The sequence below is a fragment of the Lactuca sativa genome, chromosome 4 (genome assembly GCF_002870075.4).
Source record: "Lactuca sativa cultivar Salinas chromosome 4, Lsat_Salinas_v11, whole genome shotgun sequence".
Classification (NCBI taxonomy): Eukaryota; Viridiplantae; Streptophyta; class Magnoliopsida; order Asterales; family Asteraceae; genus Lactuca; species Lactuca sativa.
In genome coordinates, this window is record NC_056626.2 from 59,993,405 (window position 1) to 60,014,883 (window position 21,479).

General features: G+C 35.3%; 2 protein-coding genes and 1 pseudogene across 2 annotated transcripts; 1 reads left to right on the top strand and 2 right to left on the bottom strand.

Annotated features, from left to right (window-relative positions):
* Positions 1-1,513: 1,513 nt before the first annotated feature.
* LOC111878571 (putative pentatricopeptide repeat-containing protein At1g19290) lies at positions 1,514-4,394 on the bottom strand. The gene has a single exon (XM_023875092.3). It carries the CDS (start codon positions 4,361-4,363, stop codon positions 1,745-1,747), a length of 2,619 nt encoding a protein of 872 aa, XP_023730860.1. The 5' UTR covers positions 4,364-4,394; the 3' UTR covers positions 1,514-1,744.
* A 2,021-nt stretch (positions 4,395-6,415) lies between these two features.
* LOC111878585 (disease resistance protein RPV1-like) lies at positions 6,416-11,087 on the top strand (annotated as a pseudogene).
* A 704-nt stretch (positions 11,088-11,791) lies between these two features.
* LOC111878565 (protein WHAT'S THIS FACTOR 1 homolog, chloroplastic) lies at positions 11,792-14,301 on the bottom strand. The gene is made up of 2 exons (XM_023875085.3): positions 13,863-14,301; positions 11,792-13,322 (listed from the first exon to the last, which is right to left on the bottom strand). Exon 2 carries the CDS (start codon positions 13,189-13,191, stop codon positions 11,878-11,880), a length of 1,314 nt encoding a protein of 437 aa, XP_023730853.1. The 5' UTR covers positions 13,192-13,322; positions 13,863-14,301; the 3' UTR covers positions 11,792-11,877.
* Between the last annotated feature and the right edge of the window lie 7,178 nt (positions 14,302-21,479).

The following is a 21,479-nucleotide window of genomic DNA, read 5'->3' on the forward strand; positions in this document are numbered from 1 at the left end:
TTAAATGCTTAGTTGGTTAAGTAATAATGAGGGGGTATTTTGGTAAAAATGTTATTTATTTTTAGAAGTGGACTATTATTTTGGGACAAACCAAAAAGGAAAGATGGACTATAATTTTGGGACGGAGGGAGTATATATATATATATATATATATATATATATATATATATATATATATATATATATCAGAAGGGCATTACAGTCATTTCACTATTCAAAGGGACCAAAAACGTAACGAAACTAGCTCAAAATGATCACAAATCCAAAAAAGTCAGGGTTTTGACTAAAATCCAAAAAAAATACATACCACGGGGACTATTTTTTCAATTTTGTCTTATATAAATCTATGTTGAAAACACTATTTCACAGCAACTACGCGAATCACGAATCCGAAAGCACTTTATGAAGTGGCCATTTTAACGTCTTTCATATATTTTGTAGTGATGCTCGTAGTTCTTTGAGTAAAATGTAAACAAAATATGCATATTTTCAGTGGCGGAGTTTGAAGTTTGGATTTGCAGGGGCCGAAAATAGAATTTGTATAAAAATTGAAGAACATGAGAGACCAAAGTCAAACTTTATTGTTTTTGGGCATAACATGTAACTCTTTTAATACTTATGAATTAATTATTAAAAAAAATAAAGGGAGGGGGGCAGCCCCTGGCCATATATAAGTTCCGCCAATGCATATTTTCTTTCTTGTTATCGTATGTTAAATTAAAATAGTTTTTGAAAATTAAGGTTTTGCCAAATAAGAACCATTTCATAAAATTTTAAATTGTTTCGTTAAAGGGCAATTTTAACAATTTTCAAATATTTTCAATAACATTGTAGTTTGAGTATATATGGACAAAATAATTATATATCCTTGTTAATGTATTCTTAAAATAGAGTACTTTTTGAAATTTTATGTTTCACGAGACGAGAACCATTTTGCAATCTTCCAAATGTTTTGTGATGCATCCATGTTAACATTTTCAACTACTTTCTAGTGACATTAGATTTGTTTAAGTAAATGTGGACATAATACCCAAATTTTTATAGCATGTTAAAATAGAGTAGTCATTGAAAATTTAGATTTCGTGAAACAATAACCGTTTCACAAAAATTTAAATTTCACACCTTTTAATGGTACTTGAGATAAAACGTAGGTTATCAAATTTCAAAGCTAAATCCTCTTTTTATAGTAGTTTATCAAATTTTATTTACTCGAGTTTTGGTTATACCTTGCCCAACTAACATTGACACATATTGTTTTGCCTTTAATTAGAATTGCAATGATTTTTCTAAAATCATACAATCAGGTCCACCATTTGTCCATTTCTATAAAAGTGGATGCAATGAGAAGACTAACAATAACATAATATCAATATGAAGATATCCTCAAACAATCAAAATTTATTTAACAAACGACATTACAAACTTGTTTTTATTACGTTAATATGACCAAAACATCCACAGTACAAAAGAGTTTAAAAACTTGTAGAAAATTAGTCCAAATTAGGTGAAAAACTTGTAGAAAAATGGATCAAACTAAATGGGGTCAATCTAAAATTACATTGCTAATGTAAAAAATTTACATGTGAATACAATAGCGTTTTACCTTTCAATACAAACAAATTCACCACCTCATTCATGTGATTCTCACTATTCGCATTCGAATTCCTGATTTTATATACAAATCAAGAGACATTCTCTTTCCATGCATTTTTTTTTCTCTTTAGACTTCACTCATGTATTACATTCAGCTAGCAGCTTCTCTCACTTCACTTAAATATGTCACAACTGAAGTAGCAATACCTTCTTTCACCATTTTCTCTTTCAATTTCACTACCTCACAACTCTTCCCATTCTTATCACATCCATCAATCAAAATATTATAAGTAATAACATTTGGATCCACCCCTTTTGACCTAAGCTTATAAAATAGTCTCAATGCTCTATCAACATTCCCTGATTTACACAACCCATTTATCAAAGCATTATATGTAGCAATATCAGGAACAAGACCTTTTGTCAACATCTCATCACGCAAACTAAAAGCCTCATTAACTTCACCATAACTCGATAAAGCATGAATTAGGGTACAATAAGTGAAATTATCAGGAACAAATCCTTTCTCTAACAACACAGAAATGAATTTTTTTGCATCATCAACTTTTCCAACTTTACACAACCCTGCAATTGCTACATTGTACACAACATTGTTTGGAAGAAAAGTGGATTCCACAACTCCATTAACAATGTTAAACACTGTTTGCAAATTTACCTTTTTTGTATCCCACTCGAAGAATTTCTCAAGACTTTTGTCCTTTGGTAAAAGATCAAAATCCATTATCTTGTGAAGTAACATGTTTGCTTCATCAATCATGCCATTTCTATAAAGTGAACTCACCATTGTGCTACATATGATAACATTAGGAGTAAAACCCTTTTCTTTCATTTCAGAATATGTAGTGAATGCTTTATCCAGCTTCCCTTCTTTACACCAACCAGAAATTAGGGCACCATATGTTACAATGTTGGGGATTATTCCTCTGTTATGCATCTCACCAAGTAAATCTGTAACTCTCTTCATCTTCATTTTCCCACATCTAAAATATCCAGTGATAAGAGAGTTATACATTTCAATAGACAATGGGATAGATTTTGTATCCATAGTGTCCTTGATTTCAAGAGCCATTTCCATGTTTCCAACTTTACAGTACCCATCAACAAGGGTATTATAGGTAATTTTATCTGGTGGACAACCGAGTTCTTTCATCTTATCAAAAACTTTCTCTGCTTCATCCATTTTTCCCATTTTGCATAGTCCATTAAGCATTATATTAAACCCAATTACAGGTTTAATAAATCCTTTAGCTAAAAACTGTTTCCACAACATGAAAGCTCCTTTAAAGTCTCCAACTTTAAAGAGACAATGAAGTAGAGTACCATATCCAACTTCATTAGGTGTCAAACCTCGTTTTATCATGAGATGCCAAAGTTGTAAAGCCTTGTTGATGTTGTTATCTTGGCAAAAAGATTTCAAAAGGGTATTATAAGTTACAATATTTACATCTATGCCATCATGAACCATCTTTTCACAGAGATCAAAAGCCTTGGATATAAAACCTTCCCTACAATACCCATCTATCAAAGTATTATAACAGTAAGAATCTGGCTTTAGTTTTAATTTACTCATACTTTTTACCACTTTTGCAGCTTCATTGACTTGGCCTAATTTACAGTACCCATTAATCATCGAATTGCAAATAAACAGATTTAAGTTTAGTCCTGCTTTTAACATCTCACTTTGAATTCGAACAGCATGATTCATCTTTCCTATTTGACAAAACCCATCTATCAAAACACCATAAGCTTGTTCATCTAAGATGAATGATGGATTCTCCTCTTTCATTTCTTCAAGCAACATTTCAGCTTCTTCCATTTTCCCTTGTTTGCAGTATCCCTTAATGATCAGAGTATATGTAACCACATTCTTGAACACATGTCTATCATTCATCAATCTCAAAACTCCTTTTGCACTTCTGAGATCACCCATAGAAACATACCCGTTGATCAAACTATTGTATGTTACTATGTTAGGCTCCACACCAATGTCCTCCTCAATCTCTCTCATAAACTCTACAGCTCTTCCCACTTTCCCATCTTTACAGTATGCGTTCACCATAATACTACAAGTGCATACATCAGGCACAAGTCCAATCTTGTTCATCTGATCATAGACTACAAAAACGGAATGAAACTCTTCCTTCCTGACTAAACCACTCAATAAACCATTACAAGAATGCAAACTAGGCACTCTTCCCAACCTACACATTTCATCGAACACGTAGAGTGCATTCTTTGTCGATCCTTTTTCCGCGTACAGCTTCAAGATGATGTCGAACACCGTAGGAGAAAATCCAAATTCCCGATAAAACCTAACTAACTGATGCCAAATATACAAACCCAAACGACTATCTTCCTCACAGAACCCAACTAGTACCCTCAAATGCACTCTCGTTTCATCGAACATACGCGCCCTCGACAGAATGTGAACTAATCTACAATATGATTTAACATGGGGTCTAAATTTCTGCTGCTTCGAAGCTAGTTTAAAAAAATGTAAACACGCGTTTGGGTTTAATTTTAGTTTGGTTAAGACTTGGTTTAAAAGGTCGTCGGAAAAGTCGAAAGAAAGGGTGGATATCGCGGTGAAGCGGCGGAGTATGAGGAGACGGCAAATGCGGTCGACTAATTCGGATTGGGTCAAGTCGGATACGTCCCGGAGCTGCTTCGATTGGTGAATTGAGAGTCGATGGTGGAAGAGAGAACATACGCGAGCTGCCGCAGTCGCATGGAGAGTGTATCTGAGCATTGAAATTTGTTGTCAGCGGTGAAAGGTACCACAGTACACAACCATTTGGCCCTTATGTTTTATGCTAACTTCACTTTTATAACAAACAGGCCCCTCATGTTTAAAATTTTAATGGTATAATGACTTATGATGGTAATAATTATCGATTTTTTTTTGTTTATCATTTATCATTGAACTGATTTATGTGTTTAAAACAATATCATTATGACCAGCTACTGGATGTTACCGACGACTTTGTTATATCCGACGACTCTACGGTCAACATTACTTTTTCAATGAGTCTCCAACAAAATGTAGATGAAGATTTTGTTGTTTCAAAGGCTCCTATGTGTTTGTTCATCTTCATATGTTCAAGAACATGTATTGATGAACTCAAACTCAAACACTAGAAATTTGATGAACTAAAAAAAATAAGTCAAGAACATATCTAAAAACAAGAAAACCCTTTAAATCAAAGGGCATATCTAAATTCGAAGAGTTTGATATGAAATCGAAGAGCTTGAATAGAAATCAAAAACCCTTGAAATCTAAAGGGTTTGAACATAAATCAATTCCACTAACACGAACATGAAATCGATTCTAGAACTCGGTCTTTTACAGATGTTTTTTTCAAATTCGAAAAACCTTAGGATCGTGTTCTTCAAGTACAAAAAAGTGACTAAATGTGAACAAAAATGTGTTTGTTACCCTCCTGAGTTATTATCCCAAATTTTCATAATAAATTTGTTGATGTTCTTCTTATAATTTGTTAGGAAAACACACACACACAAATCTAGCCACTATAGCTTAAGGTTTGCCAAACATATTGAATTCCTACCATTGATGTCTCATATTCGACGTTCTTGGACACCTTGGGAGAGATAAAAATATCTCATAGATTGCTGTGTCCCGCAAGTGGTAGATTTCTGAGTAGGACCCTTGTATACTAATCGGTTTTTACCATTGTTTGATTGATTCCGTGCATCAAATATGTGTATCGAATATCAATCATATCATTGTTAGCAAATTGTGACTGACTATGCCAAAATTAATTGCGGGGGTAATGGTTTTGATATTGAAGTTGTGGTAACATAAACATTGAGTTATATTATGTTTGAATAAATCAAATGGTGGTGGAACTTGTGAACCCGTAGCACAGCTTTACTCTTGCTTCAGTTGGAACCTGTCTTTTTAGCCTTGTCGCAATTTGAAATTGAGACGGAAGTGGAAAAATGATGTGAAAATGAGAAGGTTGAAATGGTATTTATATGGTTTTATATTGTGAACCCGTCTTTTTAGCCTTGTCAGGTAACCCGTTGATATTATTGCATCCTAATCATCACCCGCTCCTTTCCTGTGACCACTTTGTATGCTCATATGGATGGAAAATCCTTAGAATGCATTTGGTTGCGGAAAATTTTATAGCTTTCCATGAAATTTTCAAATGAAATGAAAATTTTGAAAATGCGTTTGGTTAATTTGGTTTTCATAAATTTTTTAAGAAAACGAAAATTTTCTATTTTTCAAGTTGCATGTAAATTAGAAAAGTGATTTTTATAGTTTTTCAAAAATTTTTAAATCTCTACGATGGAAAATGTTCTCCGCCGGTTCCAACCATAAGCATTTTCTATAATTTTCATTGAAAATTGAAAATGAAAACTAACTCTATTAACTGAAAACGGTTTTCTATGACCAAACGCATCCTTAATATTTCTTAAAAAAAACTTAAGAAAAATAATAATTTTTTTTTAAAATGCAATTAAGTCTTTGAATTGTTTTAATGTGAGTTAAGAATCTCGGTGCACTTATTTTGTATAATTAAATGTTCGTGATTCATAAAAAAAAAAAAAAAATAATAAGTGATGTCTGGTGATGACATTGTATGTTTGACTTTATAGAAATGCTTAGTTAATAATTTAATATGCATCAATCGTAAGACATTTTTGCACACGATGCCTCTTGTAAGAGTCAAGATCTAAATGTGTTGTTAACATTTTAAGCATTATATTAGTATGAGAATTTTTCATTTCATGCCTACTCTCTTTCCTGTCATTTAGTAAAAGCTTCCCCCAACAAAGAGTTGATTTCACTGGATATGTCAAACATACCTTCAATGACTTCTTCTTCAACTTTATCTATCCACAAGAGCTATCAATATGATGTCTTTTTGAGCTTCAGAGGTGAAGACACCCGTAAGACCTTTGTTGATCATCTATATGCTGCTCTTGAGCGGAGCGGAATTCACACCTACAAGGATGATGAAAGACTCCACAAAGGAAAAAAGATCGATGAAGAGCTCTTGAAGTCCATTGAAGACTCAAAAATCTTTATTATTATTTTCTCACTGAACTATGCATCTTCATCTTGGTGCTTGAGGGAGCTTGTCAAGATTATGGAGTGCCAAAAGTCGAATGATCAGCAGTTTGCTTACCCTGTGTTCTATGATGTGGAACCTTCTGAAGTCCGAAAACCAAATGGAGCATTTGCAGAAGCCTTATCCATACATAAAATGGAAGAGGCTACTGTGAAATGGAGAGAGGCTCTCGATGAAGCAGCCAATCTAGCTGGGTGGGAATTGAAGGACACTGCTAATGGGTAATTCCTTCCTCATGTTTATAATATTCTTTCATTTTGTTTCTTTCAAACCAACGTGTAGACTAGGATGTATATTGTATAACAGTATAAGGGTTATCACTAGCATCTCATGTTGTGTTATCAAATTCTAATTCAAAGTCCTGACGATAGATGAAAAATAAAGTATGTGTATGTTAGTGTTCAACTTAAGTGAGTATGTGATAGATCCAAAAACTAATTTTTCATGTAGGATCTTGATCAGCAAGCTAACTGAATATTCTCTAATCTACAGGTATGAAGCTAAAGTCATCAAAATTAGTGTTGAACAGATTTTGCTGAAATTACGTTCCATTCATTTCAGCGATGATGAAAATTTAATAGGCATGCATCATCGAGTGCAGGATGTAGAGTCATCTTTACAAATCGATAATTTGAATGTTGTTCGAATGATAGGGATCAAGGGAATGGGAGGTAGTGGTAAGACAACTCTTGCTAGATCTATTTTTGATAAAGTATCAACTCAATTTGATGGTATAAGCTTTGTTGAGAACGTGAGGGAAGTTTCTAAAGTGCATGGTTTGCAGTCTTTGCAAAAACAAATCATTTCAGACATATTACATTATCAAGGCTACATTGTAAATAGTGTGCATGATGGGAGAAAAATGTTAAGTGAGAGGTTGTGCTATAAAAAAGTTCTTGTGGTTCTAGATGATGTAGATCATATAAGTCAGCTTGAGGCGTTAGGTGGGGCGACTAAGTGGTTTAAGCTTGGAAGTCGAATTATTATTACAACAAGAGATGAGCAGTTGTTGAAAGCACATGGAGTAGATCTGATTCATAATGTCAATCTATTGACTAATGTGGAAGCAGTTACTCTTTTCAATAGATATGCATTTGGGACAGTTCTTCTATTTAAAGGGTATGAAAAGCTATCACTTGAAGTTGTACGTTATGCTGCTGGTCTTCCCTTAACAATCAAAGTTTTGGGTTCTTTTCTTTGTGGGAAAGATGAGCTTGAATGGATGGATGCACTAAAAAGACAAGAGAATTCCACTTAAGGAAACCTTGGAAAAATTGGAGTTAAGCTATATCGCACTAGAGGATGACTACAAGGAAATATTCCTTGATGTTGCATGTGGACTAAAAGATGTGTTCAAGGAGGATGCAATTAGAATACTTGAAAGCTGTGGATTTCATGCTAGAATTGGTTTAAGGGTTCTTGAGGAAAAATCTCTCATAACTAGTTCAAGTATGTTCTTGCACATGCATGATCATCTACAAGAAATGGGAAGGAATATTGTTCGTCGATTGCACCCTAATGATCCAAGAAGACATAGCCGATTGTTTATTCATGAGGAAATTGAAGATGTATTGGCTAATGACTTGGTAAGGATCATGATACTTGTGCTATAGAAAACTATAAAAAGTTATGTTTCGCGTGCATAAGGTCATAAGCTAGTTTATTGCAATTTAGTGTTTTGTGAGACTACTAAAGTAGCTTATAAACTAGTTTTTCAAATAGCGTATCAAACACAACCTAAATCATTTTCATTAGATATGACATAAGTTTGATGGTCATTGTTTTTGGATTGTAGGGCACTGAAGCAACAAAATCTATAATAATATCAGAGGAGCTCCGTCCTGAAATTATTATGAGAGGTCTCGGAAAAATGAAGGAACTTAGTGCTCTTCACCTTCATGTCGATGACATGTGTTATGGTTCTGATTATAGTTGGATTACTGAAGGTTGGAAATTTGATCAAGTTAGCCACTACTTTCCAAAAGCTTTACGATATCTTTGTTGGAGAGCTTACCCTTATAATTATTTACCAAAAACGTTTCAAGCAAATAATCTTGTTGTGCTTGACATGAGTTTAAGCGGAATCGTAAAACTTTGGAAAGGAGAACAAAAGGTAAAACTAATGTTCTTTCCAATAATAATGTTGTGCATTTTACCTAAATTTTTTTAGAACATCAACACAAATACACTGTAATCTACTCCTAAATTACACCATTGTCTAAGCGACATTGTTAAGTTGTGGAGACTGATTATCCCTTCAAACCAAATCAATATTCATTTTTTTGTTTGCTTGCAACAGGTTCTCAACAAGCTTAGAATCCTTGACCTAGGTTTTACAAAGTTGAGGACCCTTGACCTTGGGATGGCTCCGAATCTTGAGAGGTTAATACTTGAAGCATGTGATGATTTGATAGAAATTCATGTGCCCAATGGATGTGGAAAAAGTCTAGTGTACTTGAATCTAGATTTTTGTACGAGATTGAGATCTCTCTCATTTATCAAGCAGTTAGAATCAGTTGAGGTTCTTGATCTAAATGAATTATCTTTGTGGGAATTCCCAGATCTAATTGTAGACTTGCGAGAGCTTAAGTTTTCAAAGAACAATATTGAAGAACTACCCTCATCAATTGGAAATCTTCATTGTCTTGTTTCCCTAGATCTTTCCAAGAACAATATTGAAGAACTACCCTCATCAATTGGAAATCTTCATTATCTTGTTTCCCTAGATCTCAGTTCTTGCAGAGATCTGAAGAGTCTTCCAGAAAGCATTTGTAGTTTACAACATTTAAGGCATCTTAACCTCAAGGAGTGCGCGATAGAGGAACTTCCTGAGGACCTTGGTCATTTAGAATGTTTAGATTGGTTAAATTTATCATATACACTTATTAAACATCTCCCTGAAAGCTTTTGTATGTTGAAGCATCTAGAAAATCTCTATCTTCAACATTGTGACTTCATTCAAAACTTACCTGATGATCTTGGGAGATTAGAATGTTTGGAGAGATTATATCTATCATTTAGCAAGGTTAGAGAAATTCCGGACAGCATATGTAAGTTGAAGCATCTCAAACAGCTTTTACTTGAAGGATGTAATCAACTTAAGGAATTACCCGAGAAACTGGGAGATTTAGAAGCTTTAGAACTGTTAAATGTAAAAGGTACATGCATAAGTCATCTTCCCCTGAGCATTTCTCTGTTAAAAGGTCTAAAAATCTGTGGATTTGAATCAAAGGGTCAATCCATAGACACCTCTATAGATGATTATCAGAAGCATCAAATATTGGAGGAGCCGTCCACGAAGAACCATCAAAAAAGAGGTACTACTTTTTTTTATCTATTGGTTTTATTATTTTGTCTTCAATTTAAAACTAATACATGACTGTGTAAATGTGCATTTTACGTTGGTAAAATCTGTTGGATTTACTACAATTCTATTAGTATTTAAAAAAATCACCATCTACGTGGCTCACACTAACCCTTCCTAGGGTCCCACGTAGAAGATCAATCACAGAATGTTTGAACCCTGTACCTCCTACACGGAATTTCACTCCTCAAGCACTAGCTGTAATCACAAGGCTACTTCTATTAGGGTGGAGGGAACCCATTTTTCATATCCCTCCCAATTGACTTATCACATAACCGTCATATCAAATTTTTTTCTCTCCTCTCATTTCCACCTATCTCATCTGAAAACACTCAATTTTTTATTTTAAAATAAATACAAACTAATTAAAATTATACACAACTAATTAAACACGTACAAAACTATATAGAGTACAAGTGATGTAGCATGTTGTACAAGTGGTAAAGCTTGAGAGAGAGGGGTTAGTATACTCGTGTGTCTTCACTTCGGTGGTATCAATGCTTCGACGGATCCGTTACACCGGCATACCACGCCATCGACTCCGTCCACCCTTAATATATGATTCAGTTACGGGTGTTATTACTTTATTAATTGATTTTGATTTTTTATTCATTTAGGAAAATGAATTCGGAAAAAGGCCAAGCTAAATTGAGGTTTTCCAAAGGCTACAAAAAAGACAAAAGGACAAAGGAGAATGATGAGATTTAAGGACAGAAAAGTGGCACAAATGTACGAAGAGAAGATATGTATGAGGAGAATCTTTCGACCAATGTTGTTATGTATCATTTGATCCTAAAGCAAGTCTATGGTTTTAGCCAAAAGATGCCACAAATATTTGTGGTGACGATAACACTTTTGAAAAAAAATTTGGGGAAATTCTATACGTACCCCCCAATTGCTTTGTGTATCTTTTATATGCGAATGTAATAGTGTTTATGTACTCCCATGATGTGACGATTTATGTGAGTGAAGTGGAATACATATAGTTACACCTTTTTTTTGTTGTACTTTTGTGAACTACATGTCATTTCATCCCAAGGTTTGAATAAATATACGTAAGATTCGAACCTTGTAACATTATGATTAAATCCCAAATGATCACTAGTAATCATATTCATGGTGGCTAACATTTTTTTGGTACATAATTCTTTTTGGGACTTACTTATTTACATATTGTTGTTGTTTTTTTCTTTCGGAAACAATGGTGCATGTTTGAATTCTTATTTAATTATTATCAAAAAATAAAATAAAAAATTAATTTTGGAATGTATGTTTGCGTTTGTAGTTTTTACATATTTTATCCAAGGGAATATGTAATATGGATTATAAAATAGGTAATTTCGTTTTTTAATAAAACTACCACGGATAACTATTTATTTTTTTTATACGTATTTCTTTTGCAAAATACCAACCGATATCATTTGTTGCAAAAATGTGAGTCTTTCTTCTTTTATAGCAACCAACTATTCCAATGTCTGATTAAATCTTTAAATTTTTACATATGAAGTCCCACTTAGCTACTGTTTTAGTGTCTATTATATTTAGAAATGAAATTGCAATTTGTCCCCACAAAAGTTTATATATCTAAAGAAAAAGGCAATCATTTATTGGGTTATCCAAAACTAGCCATTTTTGTGCAAATAAACAGCATCCTTACAAAAATTATTAGAAAATAATACAGTTTCAAGATTCATAAAAATTGAACAGAATATTGAAGTCAAAATTGATCATTCTTAAGAATGGCAGTGTCATTTTTTATGTTTGACTATAAAACTAAGATTTATAACCTTAAAATGTTTACTTCTCTGTATAAGCTTTCTGAACTTCTGAAATATCCATCTCAGAACATTCTGGAATCAAATCATCTTCAACATCACTACTCATCATATCATCTTCTTGATCAATCCGAATAGTCTTCTCATCATCAGAATCACTTTCAAACAAATCATCATCCTCCAAATCATCAAAATCATCAAAAGTTTCAATCTTTTTCTTCCTTCCTCTGTAACCAGTAAGACTCACAACTTTCTCCTTCCAAACAACCAGTGGACATTTCTCAATCAATTCAGAACCTTCATAAGCTTCTGTCAAGAACACACTAAACCTTTTCCCTCTTTCAGAAACATAAAAAATCCCAAAATGCTTCAACAAGATTCTCATAAGCTTCTGTGGCATCACAAATTCTCTTCTAAAATGAGTCAAATGATCAGTAACTAATCGTTTCTCATTCATAAAACTCAACACTTCATGCATTACTGCAATTGCTCGTTTATCAAACTCTACAGATCCAGCTTTAAGCTCTTTAGCATCTGCATAAGGAGAAAGATATTCCCTTTTTTGAAAATTCTCAATCTGCCCTTTATATCTATACACTTTCTTGTAATCAGGAGGGAATTTCATTGGAAATGGTAATGAAAGTACACCAGGGGTATAATCGTCTGCTTTTGTGATACCTAAAACTTTTTTCTCTACTTCAGTAATGCACCAGTTTGGGTTCCAAGAAACAAGCTTCAAGAACTCGATTTCATCTTCGTTTTTATAAACCCTAAAAATTTCAGGATATTTATGCACCCAATGCTTCCTGAAATCATAAGGCAAACCCAAATCCCTCCTAAAATGTGCGATTTTATCTAAAGGAAGAGTCTTTTCCACTGACATCATCAAAAGCCTTGTTACATGTTCAACAGCTTTCTCTTCATTTTCGGTTATTAATCTCTCTTCTTCTTCGATTAATTCTTCACCTTTTTTTGTTAATCCAACCCATGTTATACCCTTTTGATCCTTATACAACTCAAATAACTTTGGGGATTTTCGAATGAAGTCTGATATTTTGTGGGGTTTTGGCAAGTTAAGAGGGCGTCTGTGTTGATCAAGAGATCTTATGGGTATGATTTGTTCGGGTTCATGTTTTAGTAATTCCAACAAAAACAAGATTTTGGATGCGATTTTGTGTTTTTCAACTGCAACTTCAAGGGCGTGGACTCGTTTCTTTTGGCTTCGATCTTGAACTCGTTTGCTTGTTGTCATCGATTGTAGATTTGAGGCTATGAAGTAAAGATTTTTCAATGATTTGGTGAAGTTGTTTGGAGGTTTGATCAGTTGATTTGCCATTAAGTTTGTGAGAATTAGAGTGTTGATCAAGTGTTTGTAGAAATGCCTGACTGAATCAACCTTATGCAACAAAGAGGTTTCTGTGTAATTGATTTGATTGAACTTGAATGAGTACACTGGCAATGTCCATTCTGAAAGAAACAAACTCAAACAGTTAAATGAGAGATTCTTGAAATGTGATACAAGAGATCAAGAAGATGGTTTTAGCCTTTTGAGTTATTTCAATTCAAACCAGATTTCAAATGTAATGAAACGGAAGCCTTTAGGCCTCTGAGATATTGAATCAACAACTATCGAGTGTTGATGTAAATCAATACAATTCAATTCCAGTATCAAATGTGTGCGAAAGAATCTTACTAATACATTTGGTGTATTTTTCATAGCATTATAAAGTTAACAGGTAAGAGTTGAAAAGCAACCCGCATGTTCACTTGGGCATTTACACAAACAGATTGTGTGCATGTTTTTTTTCGAGCTCCAGCGGACATGTGTCAATACGAAAAAGGAAACAGAGCATTATATAGAAATCACAACACTATGACTCTTACAGTGTTTGACATCAAAAACTTATATATAGTACACAAACAAGCATCAAAATTGGCATGAAAAAACAGAAGGCCTTATGTTTGGTAAACCGAACTGAAAGATTTGAGCTATGTAGACGTACGTACTTTATGAAAAGGGTAAAAGAAACGTGGAGATAATTCTGGTCTTTGAAGGTGTTAGGGTTTTCGAAGTTGGAACCCTGAAAATGCAAATTATTATAAGTTAAAGCCGTGGAGATCTTCAATAAGTCTGCAAGACGTGCCTGAGATAATTGATAACTTAGGTTTCCCCTGATTATATTTCTGATCGCTGCTGTGAGGAAAGAAGACGGCGGCGTCGGTGGCTACTGGGAAGAAGGAGCGTGGCGTCTGTGGCGGGGAAGGAAAGAAGAGGGTGGCGATGGAGGCTGTTGTTGACGTCGCTGGAACGAGGGGAAAGGGAGAGTCAAAATTTTTGTTAAGCGATGGTGTGGTCATGTTGACTGAACGATTCAGGAGACGAGGACAATGTGAGCACGGGAAGAAACATGTGTCTTCTAGTTTTAAGTTTTACAGCTTTCCTCATTTTAAAGTTCATGACCAATATAGTTACATAATATAGTTACATTGGTATTTTGCTTTGATCTTGCCTCAGAATCTTATCTCAAAAGTGTGTTATGCAGTTTACCTCGGAATTCAAGTCTGAAACTGTAATGTGCAGTCACCTCTTAACACTGTCCGAGCTCTGATTCTTCATGTCTCGGAATCTCAAATCTATTTAAAAAAATGTCCTCTAAGATCTTCATAGATTTTACCTCTGATATTCAGTGTGAGCCTTCCATCTCGAACTCTATATCATGTACAAGTGTTGTGTTCATTTTCTCCTCGAAGCATCTTATGACACAGGATCGGAACCTCCCTATTCTGAGATCTTCCGTTTCAAGAGAAGTTCAAAGGTTTTTCATTAAAGTTTTTTTCCAAAATGTTTTTCTTAAATGACTTAACGGTTATTTTTTTAATGATTATCCTTAACTCCTAAATAATCGCGCTTTTTGCACACGTCTCGATAAAGTGCACATCAGCTCAACTAAAACGATGGTGTTCTTTTTCGCACGTATTGTCATCGCATCTTTCGTCCTTCTAGGTCAAACGCATACCAATTTTGGCAACACATTAAATGAGATCCGTTTACAAATTAGGTGTCATCATTATACCTTTTTCTAACCTGACTCGAATATCCAAACTATATAAAGATTTCAAATCCCAACTGTTCCTTTTTTACGCTCTATTATCCTTTTTCTCCAACAATATCTCTGTAACCTGTTCTTGAAGCTATCATACCTGCCAAGGTTGTAAAACTCGTTACTTGGTACCTGTTCGGCCGACTACCGAGTAGCGAGTACTCGGGAAGTACTCGGATTCGCTAATTCATGTAGAAATATTTTGAGAAAAATTATATATGGCAAAATCATAAGTTAAAATCATAAGTTGATTGAAATATATAACAAAATTAGATACATGTGAATACATAAAAATCTGAAAAACACATAATGGTCTCACTTCGTGAATAATTACTGAAAATATAAGATATATATGTAGTAATAATCACATGTGTGTGTTAAATAATAAATCATTAAGTATATTATACATATTAATCACCGAGTTGACTGAAGTTTACAACACTGCTCGGTTCAGTAAGGGGCTGATCGGGGAGTACTCGGGATTTTCTAATTTGCCTCGGTAAGGGGCCGAGTAGCGAGTACTCGGAGGAGTATTCGGCCAACTCGACGAGTTTTACAACATCAATACCTGCAATAATCGCCTCTTCTCAAAATGCCCCATAAATTCCAAAAACATTCTCAAAGAAGAAATCCTCGAAAGGTTCCGCTTCATCATCATCCACAGAACCTTTTCTTCGTGAAACCACTCAACTCTTCTCACCCGATCATGTGGATTATGATGAATCCATTTGAGTGATGATTGAGTTCATATCACACCATCCCATCACCATTCCCCTCACTAAAACCCCAACTCCCCAAATACCTATTCAAATCCTTCACACTGCCTCCGAGAGGATCAAGATTCAAGATGGGGTTTTGGAAACGAAAATCATAGGCGATCACATTGTTCCTGTTTCATAGAAAACTTTCCTCAAGGTGATTGGAATCCTAGAAAACCTTAAGGGTTTTACAGTGCAAGAACCAACGACTGAAGAGTTTCAGATGTTCCTCAACGAAATTGGGTGTACAGAAGAGTTTAAGGCCAAGAAATTTAAGAAATCAGTCGTTCCTGGCCTTTGGACTGTACTCATGCACCTCATTCTTTGAGGTCTTTCAAGCAAACATGGTGGTACCGATACATTGAGCAAAGATTGACTCTATGTTGTTTACATCATCTATTCAGGGAGGACCCATGATGTCGACCTAACCGAGGTCCTGTGGCAAGACTTTTAGAAGTTTTCCATTAAGAGAAAGCCACAAGAAATTTCAAGTCCGAGGTTCCAAGCTCTTACACATCAACAACTCTACCGAGAGAGACAAGAGCCAATTTCGATCAACATAGAACCAAAGAGGTATTTCTCTCTTTTAAAGCTATTAAGACATACAAACTTCTGAACCGATCGTATTTCAAACCCACTCATAGACTACCACAACACATGTTGGTCACTCTTCCATTTGATTCTCCTTTCTTGAAATATCACTTAGAGACTTTGACTGTGTATGAACCAACATAGTATGCACCAGTCTCTGTTGCACAGTCCTCGGATGTGGTTAAACCAGTTTTCGACTGGTGGAAAAAAGAAGAAGGCAACTAAACGCAAAACCTCTCCTATCAAACCTAAAACCAAAAAGAGAGCCAGATTCGGTGCTTCTTCTCAAAAGGAATCACACGATGACATTCCAATTGAATTTGGTCATCCGCTTACCCCTCCAGGCCACTCTTCTGAAGTACCCTTCGGAGCTTCAATACCGCTTGCACACACATACGGAGAGTCTCCACATGATCCACCCCCACTTTCCCAAAAATTTGATGCCGGTGTTGAAAAACATTCTTTGCACACCCCCTGGAACACACTCACAAGTAATCTCAGAAATCCCTCTTTCTTCAACACAAGCACGATTAGAGTCCCCTGCATCAGATCCTAAGCTCTTTGAAGCTGGGATTGTCCCTCCAACTTCAAGAGCCACAACTGGTCTGATACTTGGTTCAGGTAAAGGACGACCAGGTTCTAACGATGCAAAGTGGATTGATTTTGTTAATAGGGATCACACGAGACATCTAGAGCTCACTCGTTCTCAAGTTGAATCAACTCACATTTCCATGAGAAATAAAGTCATTTGGAGTAACCAGCCCTTTGTTGCTCCTTCAGACGATGTCATTGATCAAGAATTTACAACAGGAGAAGCTCATCTAACAAAAATCATATCCGAAGATCCTATGAAGTGTCCTCATCACAATTCCTTTCAACCTCACTCTGACGAAGAACACTCAACGGAGTTTATGTTCGATGATGACTACGCATCTGTTAGCGCTCCTCCAATATTCTCTTCATTACATTTATTGCAAAAGCCTTCTTAATCAATGATTGTTTATGATTTTGGACTGACATCATCTTTATCGGAGCATGTTGATGAAGAAATACAGATAGATGACCAAGTCCATGAAACATTTGGAGGTGAAGCATAAACAAATTCTCCCAAAGAAAATCAAACAGAAAGCAATCCAACTCCTTTCGAACCTCCAATCAACAAAAGTGCTGATAAAGATAAGTCTGAGAGTTCCACCTCGGACACTGGATCATCAGATGATAACATAGTTGATCCATTTGCCCTGTTGGAACTCCGAGACAACGTAGATGCAGCTGTCTCCAAGGTTGAATCACGCGAAAAATATGTGGCGAAGTTAGACTCTATGATTGATGACAAGGTCTCCAGCCTTGATTCCAAGCTTGATGTTATTCTCAAGTCTCTATCCGAGATGAAGCAACCTGGGCCCTCGAAAGCAGAAAGGACCGATCAAATTGATCAGCTCATCTCCCTGCGTTTCAAGCATACCTTGGAAGAAGTTGAGAAAAATACAACACCAACCTGGATCACTACATCGACACCACCTCTACCATGCTCAAATCCATGAAGATATGATTAGTGCCACCAACGAGATGATTAAGCAAACGCATGTCCAACATGAGAAGCAGATCCAGAGGTTGGAAAAGGAAATAAAAAAGAAGGATGAACTTAATCTCATAATGCAATAGGTCCTCATCAAGCTAATCTGAGCTTGTTGGAACATCGTCGACATTCCGTACAACAAGTTCGACGAAATGCTCTCCATCCTTGCCTCCATGTTTGATCATCTTAAAGAAAAAGCTCCCAATGCTAAAGCCTACGATACTCTCTCCAAGAAAATCAACATGAGCTTACAGAGAGTATTCAAAAGGTTGTTCGAAGCTCAAGCTACAGCTCGACGTGCCTCGGATGCAGGGCCTTCCGAAGCCAGAAGGGGAAAATGACCTAGCTGAAAGGGTCGAACCATTCAATGGAAACATGCCTCGGAGTTCAGTCTCCGAGATGAATCTGATGATGATGACATACAAGTTTTGCCCATCGACCGTCCATCTAAAGATGATGATGAACAAGAAGAAGATTATGATGAAGATTTGATCACAAATGTTGTCATAGGAATTCATGCTCCTCAAAAATTTCCACCTATGTTCTAAGCGATGAAGAGAATAGGATATGGTCCGCTATTACTTGGCCATCATCCTTGGCAGATATTCTTCAAAGAAGCCGTGAAATGGCTAATGAAAAGACTAATCTCACCATCGATGCATTTCGAGCTACTTAGTAAATGCTGCCTCATATTCCTTCTCCAAGAATTGCTCTTATTGATGAAGGTTCTCCTCTCTGGAAACCTGACGACATTCCATAAGAGCCTCTGACTCCTCCTCCTCTTGAGTTCTGCATCCTTGAAATCATTCAAAAAGTCATATTTGACTTAAACCATCCACATAAAGACAAAGGAAGGAACATTTCCTTGGAACCTCACAGCCTTGAAAGGACATTCAGAAAGTCTAAAGGCTGGTCACAAGCTCACATCGATCAAGCACTTGAAGAGAGCATTCAGATCCAAGCTTTAAAAGACAACCCCAATCTGATGTTGGGCATATCCCCACTCTTCCGAGAAGGGATAATTCACGACCAAGACATTGTTCCCTTCATATACTTTGATCTACCCACACAAGATTCATACCACATTGATCTCCCAATCTCTCCCTTCGGAAAGTATTATATCAAGTTCGTTCAACTCCATACCAATGATGATCCATAAAAAATCATCGGAATTGAGTGAGAGAGATTAAAGACATTTTACTCCGTTAATGCACGACCTCAAAAGAAAGTGTGGTCTTGGAAGAGAATCACAAAAATTGGTGGGTTTTTAAGAAAGGTTCAAAGCAAGTTCAATATGAACTACATGTTGTACAAATTTTAAATCAATCAGAACAAACACACCACCATCACCATCACAGATGCAGGTTTCCCTTCCATCAATCAAATGATATTCTCACTATTGTCGCTCACTTCCGAAGTCGCCAAAATGATCAAATGAACATCGCATCATACAGTGCCACAATGAATTTCCTGAAAGATTATGTAGCTATGTTCTACAGATTTGATTTCGAGTTTGCACATCTATTAGGAACTGAAATTTTTTTGGCAAATATCAACTATGAACTACGTGAAGCACATATTCTGGCAGGGGGGCTATTGAGGAACCAGAGCTCAGATATGTCTACATGCAAAAGAAGACCAACCGAAAAGATTTTTTCGAGTTCTTGACAAACCCCTATTTCCCTCCAAAAATTCATTGCCAATACAGAAAAGTCTGATGCTCTGGAGCATGTGAAGAACAAATTCATCAGCCATCTCAAGTGGTACTTGGAAGTTTGAAATTAGCTCTACAAAGCTTACTTGTTCATTTTCGAAGAAGTCAACTAAGTTGAAGACATATGCATATCTATACATATAATTTTACATCATATCTTAATATTTCTAATTATTTTTATGCCCTTTATAGAACAAAAGGTACTTAATTTGTTATGTATTGTGTTGTAGGGGTAAAAGACATGCTTGGAGCAAAAAGGATGTTGGAAGTTGGAGGCAGGAAGCTAGGAGATTGAATCAAGACTTTAAAATGAAGAAAAAAATACACTCACCACGTTGTGGTGACTTGACCACGACGTGGCACTTTGGACTTTCACGATTGACTTAGAAGACTTGTTGGATACAGGATAATTACGAAGACCACAACGTGGTGGACTTACAACGTGGTGGTGATTTGTTTTCAGGAAAAGTATAAATATAAGCCACTCTCCTCGGAAATTATAACTTTTGCTGGAAGCTACTGTCGATTTTTGAAGGCCAAGTATTTGTTTTAAAGCTTGGTAGTGAAGAAGTGGATCATAGCTTGGGAATTGAGAGAATCAAGGCAATACAACTCTTAATTACGACTTTCTACTTTAGTTTAATCATGTTTATCACAATGAATTTCGTTTTTCTGTGTTTGATTGCTGAAATCATGGGCTAAAACCCTATGACTTTCATTTAGTGTAGGTTTGCTTGACTTATTATGGTTTGATTTATGGTTAGGATTAAGTTTTCTTGGTTATTTGTTACTTTAGCTTATTAAAGACCCTTTTGTGCTTATGAGAACTGCTTTTTCTATTTATTGCTAAGTTTAATTAAGTTTGTATGACCATCTTTCTTAATTGAACTTGAATCTTATGATCTTTGTGAATTGAAAAGTTGTAGGACTAGAGTTTTGACCAAAACCTAGGGTTAAATATAAAAGTGGGTAAATAATCGTCGGAGCTAATATATGACGACCAATCATATATTGAATCGAGCCAATAAACCAAATTAATCAATTTGTTATAAGTCTAATTTAAATCGAACTGAACACTAGTAAACTTGTTAGTTTATCCACCTGATCACCGTATGAATAAGCTTGTTTGCTAAAGGATTAGAATTAGTGAACATTAACCTAGTCATCTTAGGAATCGGTAAACAATGAAACAATAATCCATTGCACTTCCATAAATCAACCATAATAAAAAGTAAATCGAAGCTAAACGAAAGTCTCTAATTACCTTGGTATATATCGCTTTTGTGTTTCTTGCATTTAGATTAAAAATTTTCTTCATTAATTAATAGTTAATTAGTTTGATTAGTTAAGTTTGTAGTCTTGAAAAACTAGAGAAAACCCTTTTTCTAAATTTAATAGTAAATTAGGCAGATATTAGATAAGAATCAACTAATTAATCTATTCCATGTGTTCGATACCTATCTATTGTGTTATACTATTTTCAACAAGTTACACTGCCTTAGGTAATAATTAGTTACATTAGTAGGATAAACTAGAGCATAATTATTCACGCATCAAGTTTTTGGCGCCGTTGCCGGGGAACGGTCCATTTTTAGTTAATTTGAATCTGCTATTTTATTAGGAATTTTCTATCTATTTTCTTTTAAATTTATGTTTTTAGTATTTCTTCTGTTTGACTTACCACGTCGTGGTGTCGTAACAATTAATTTTAGTTTTCGTTTTTGTTCTTTTTACGCGTTTTATTTGTTTTTGTTGCAGAAATATGTGTACGGTACCGCCTTCACCTTCCTGCGGTCATCTGAAGTTGGCGGTCGTCGAGGCCAACAAAACAAATACCCTAAATATTACACACTAAAACAGTGTGTAGTGGTGTTGATTATG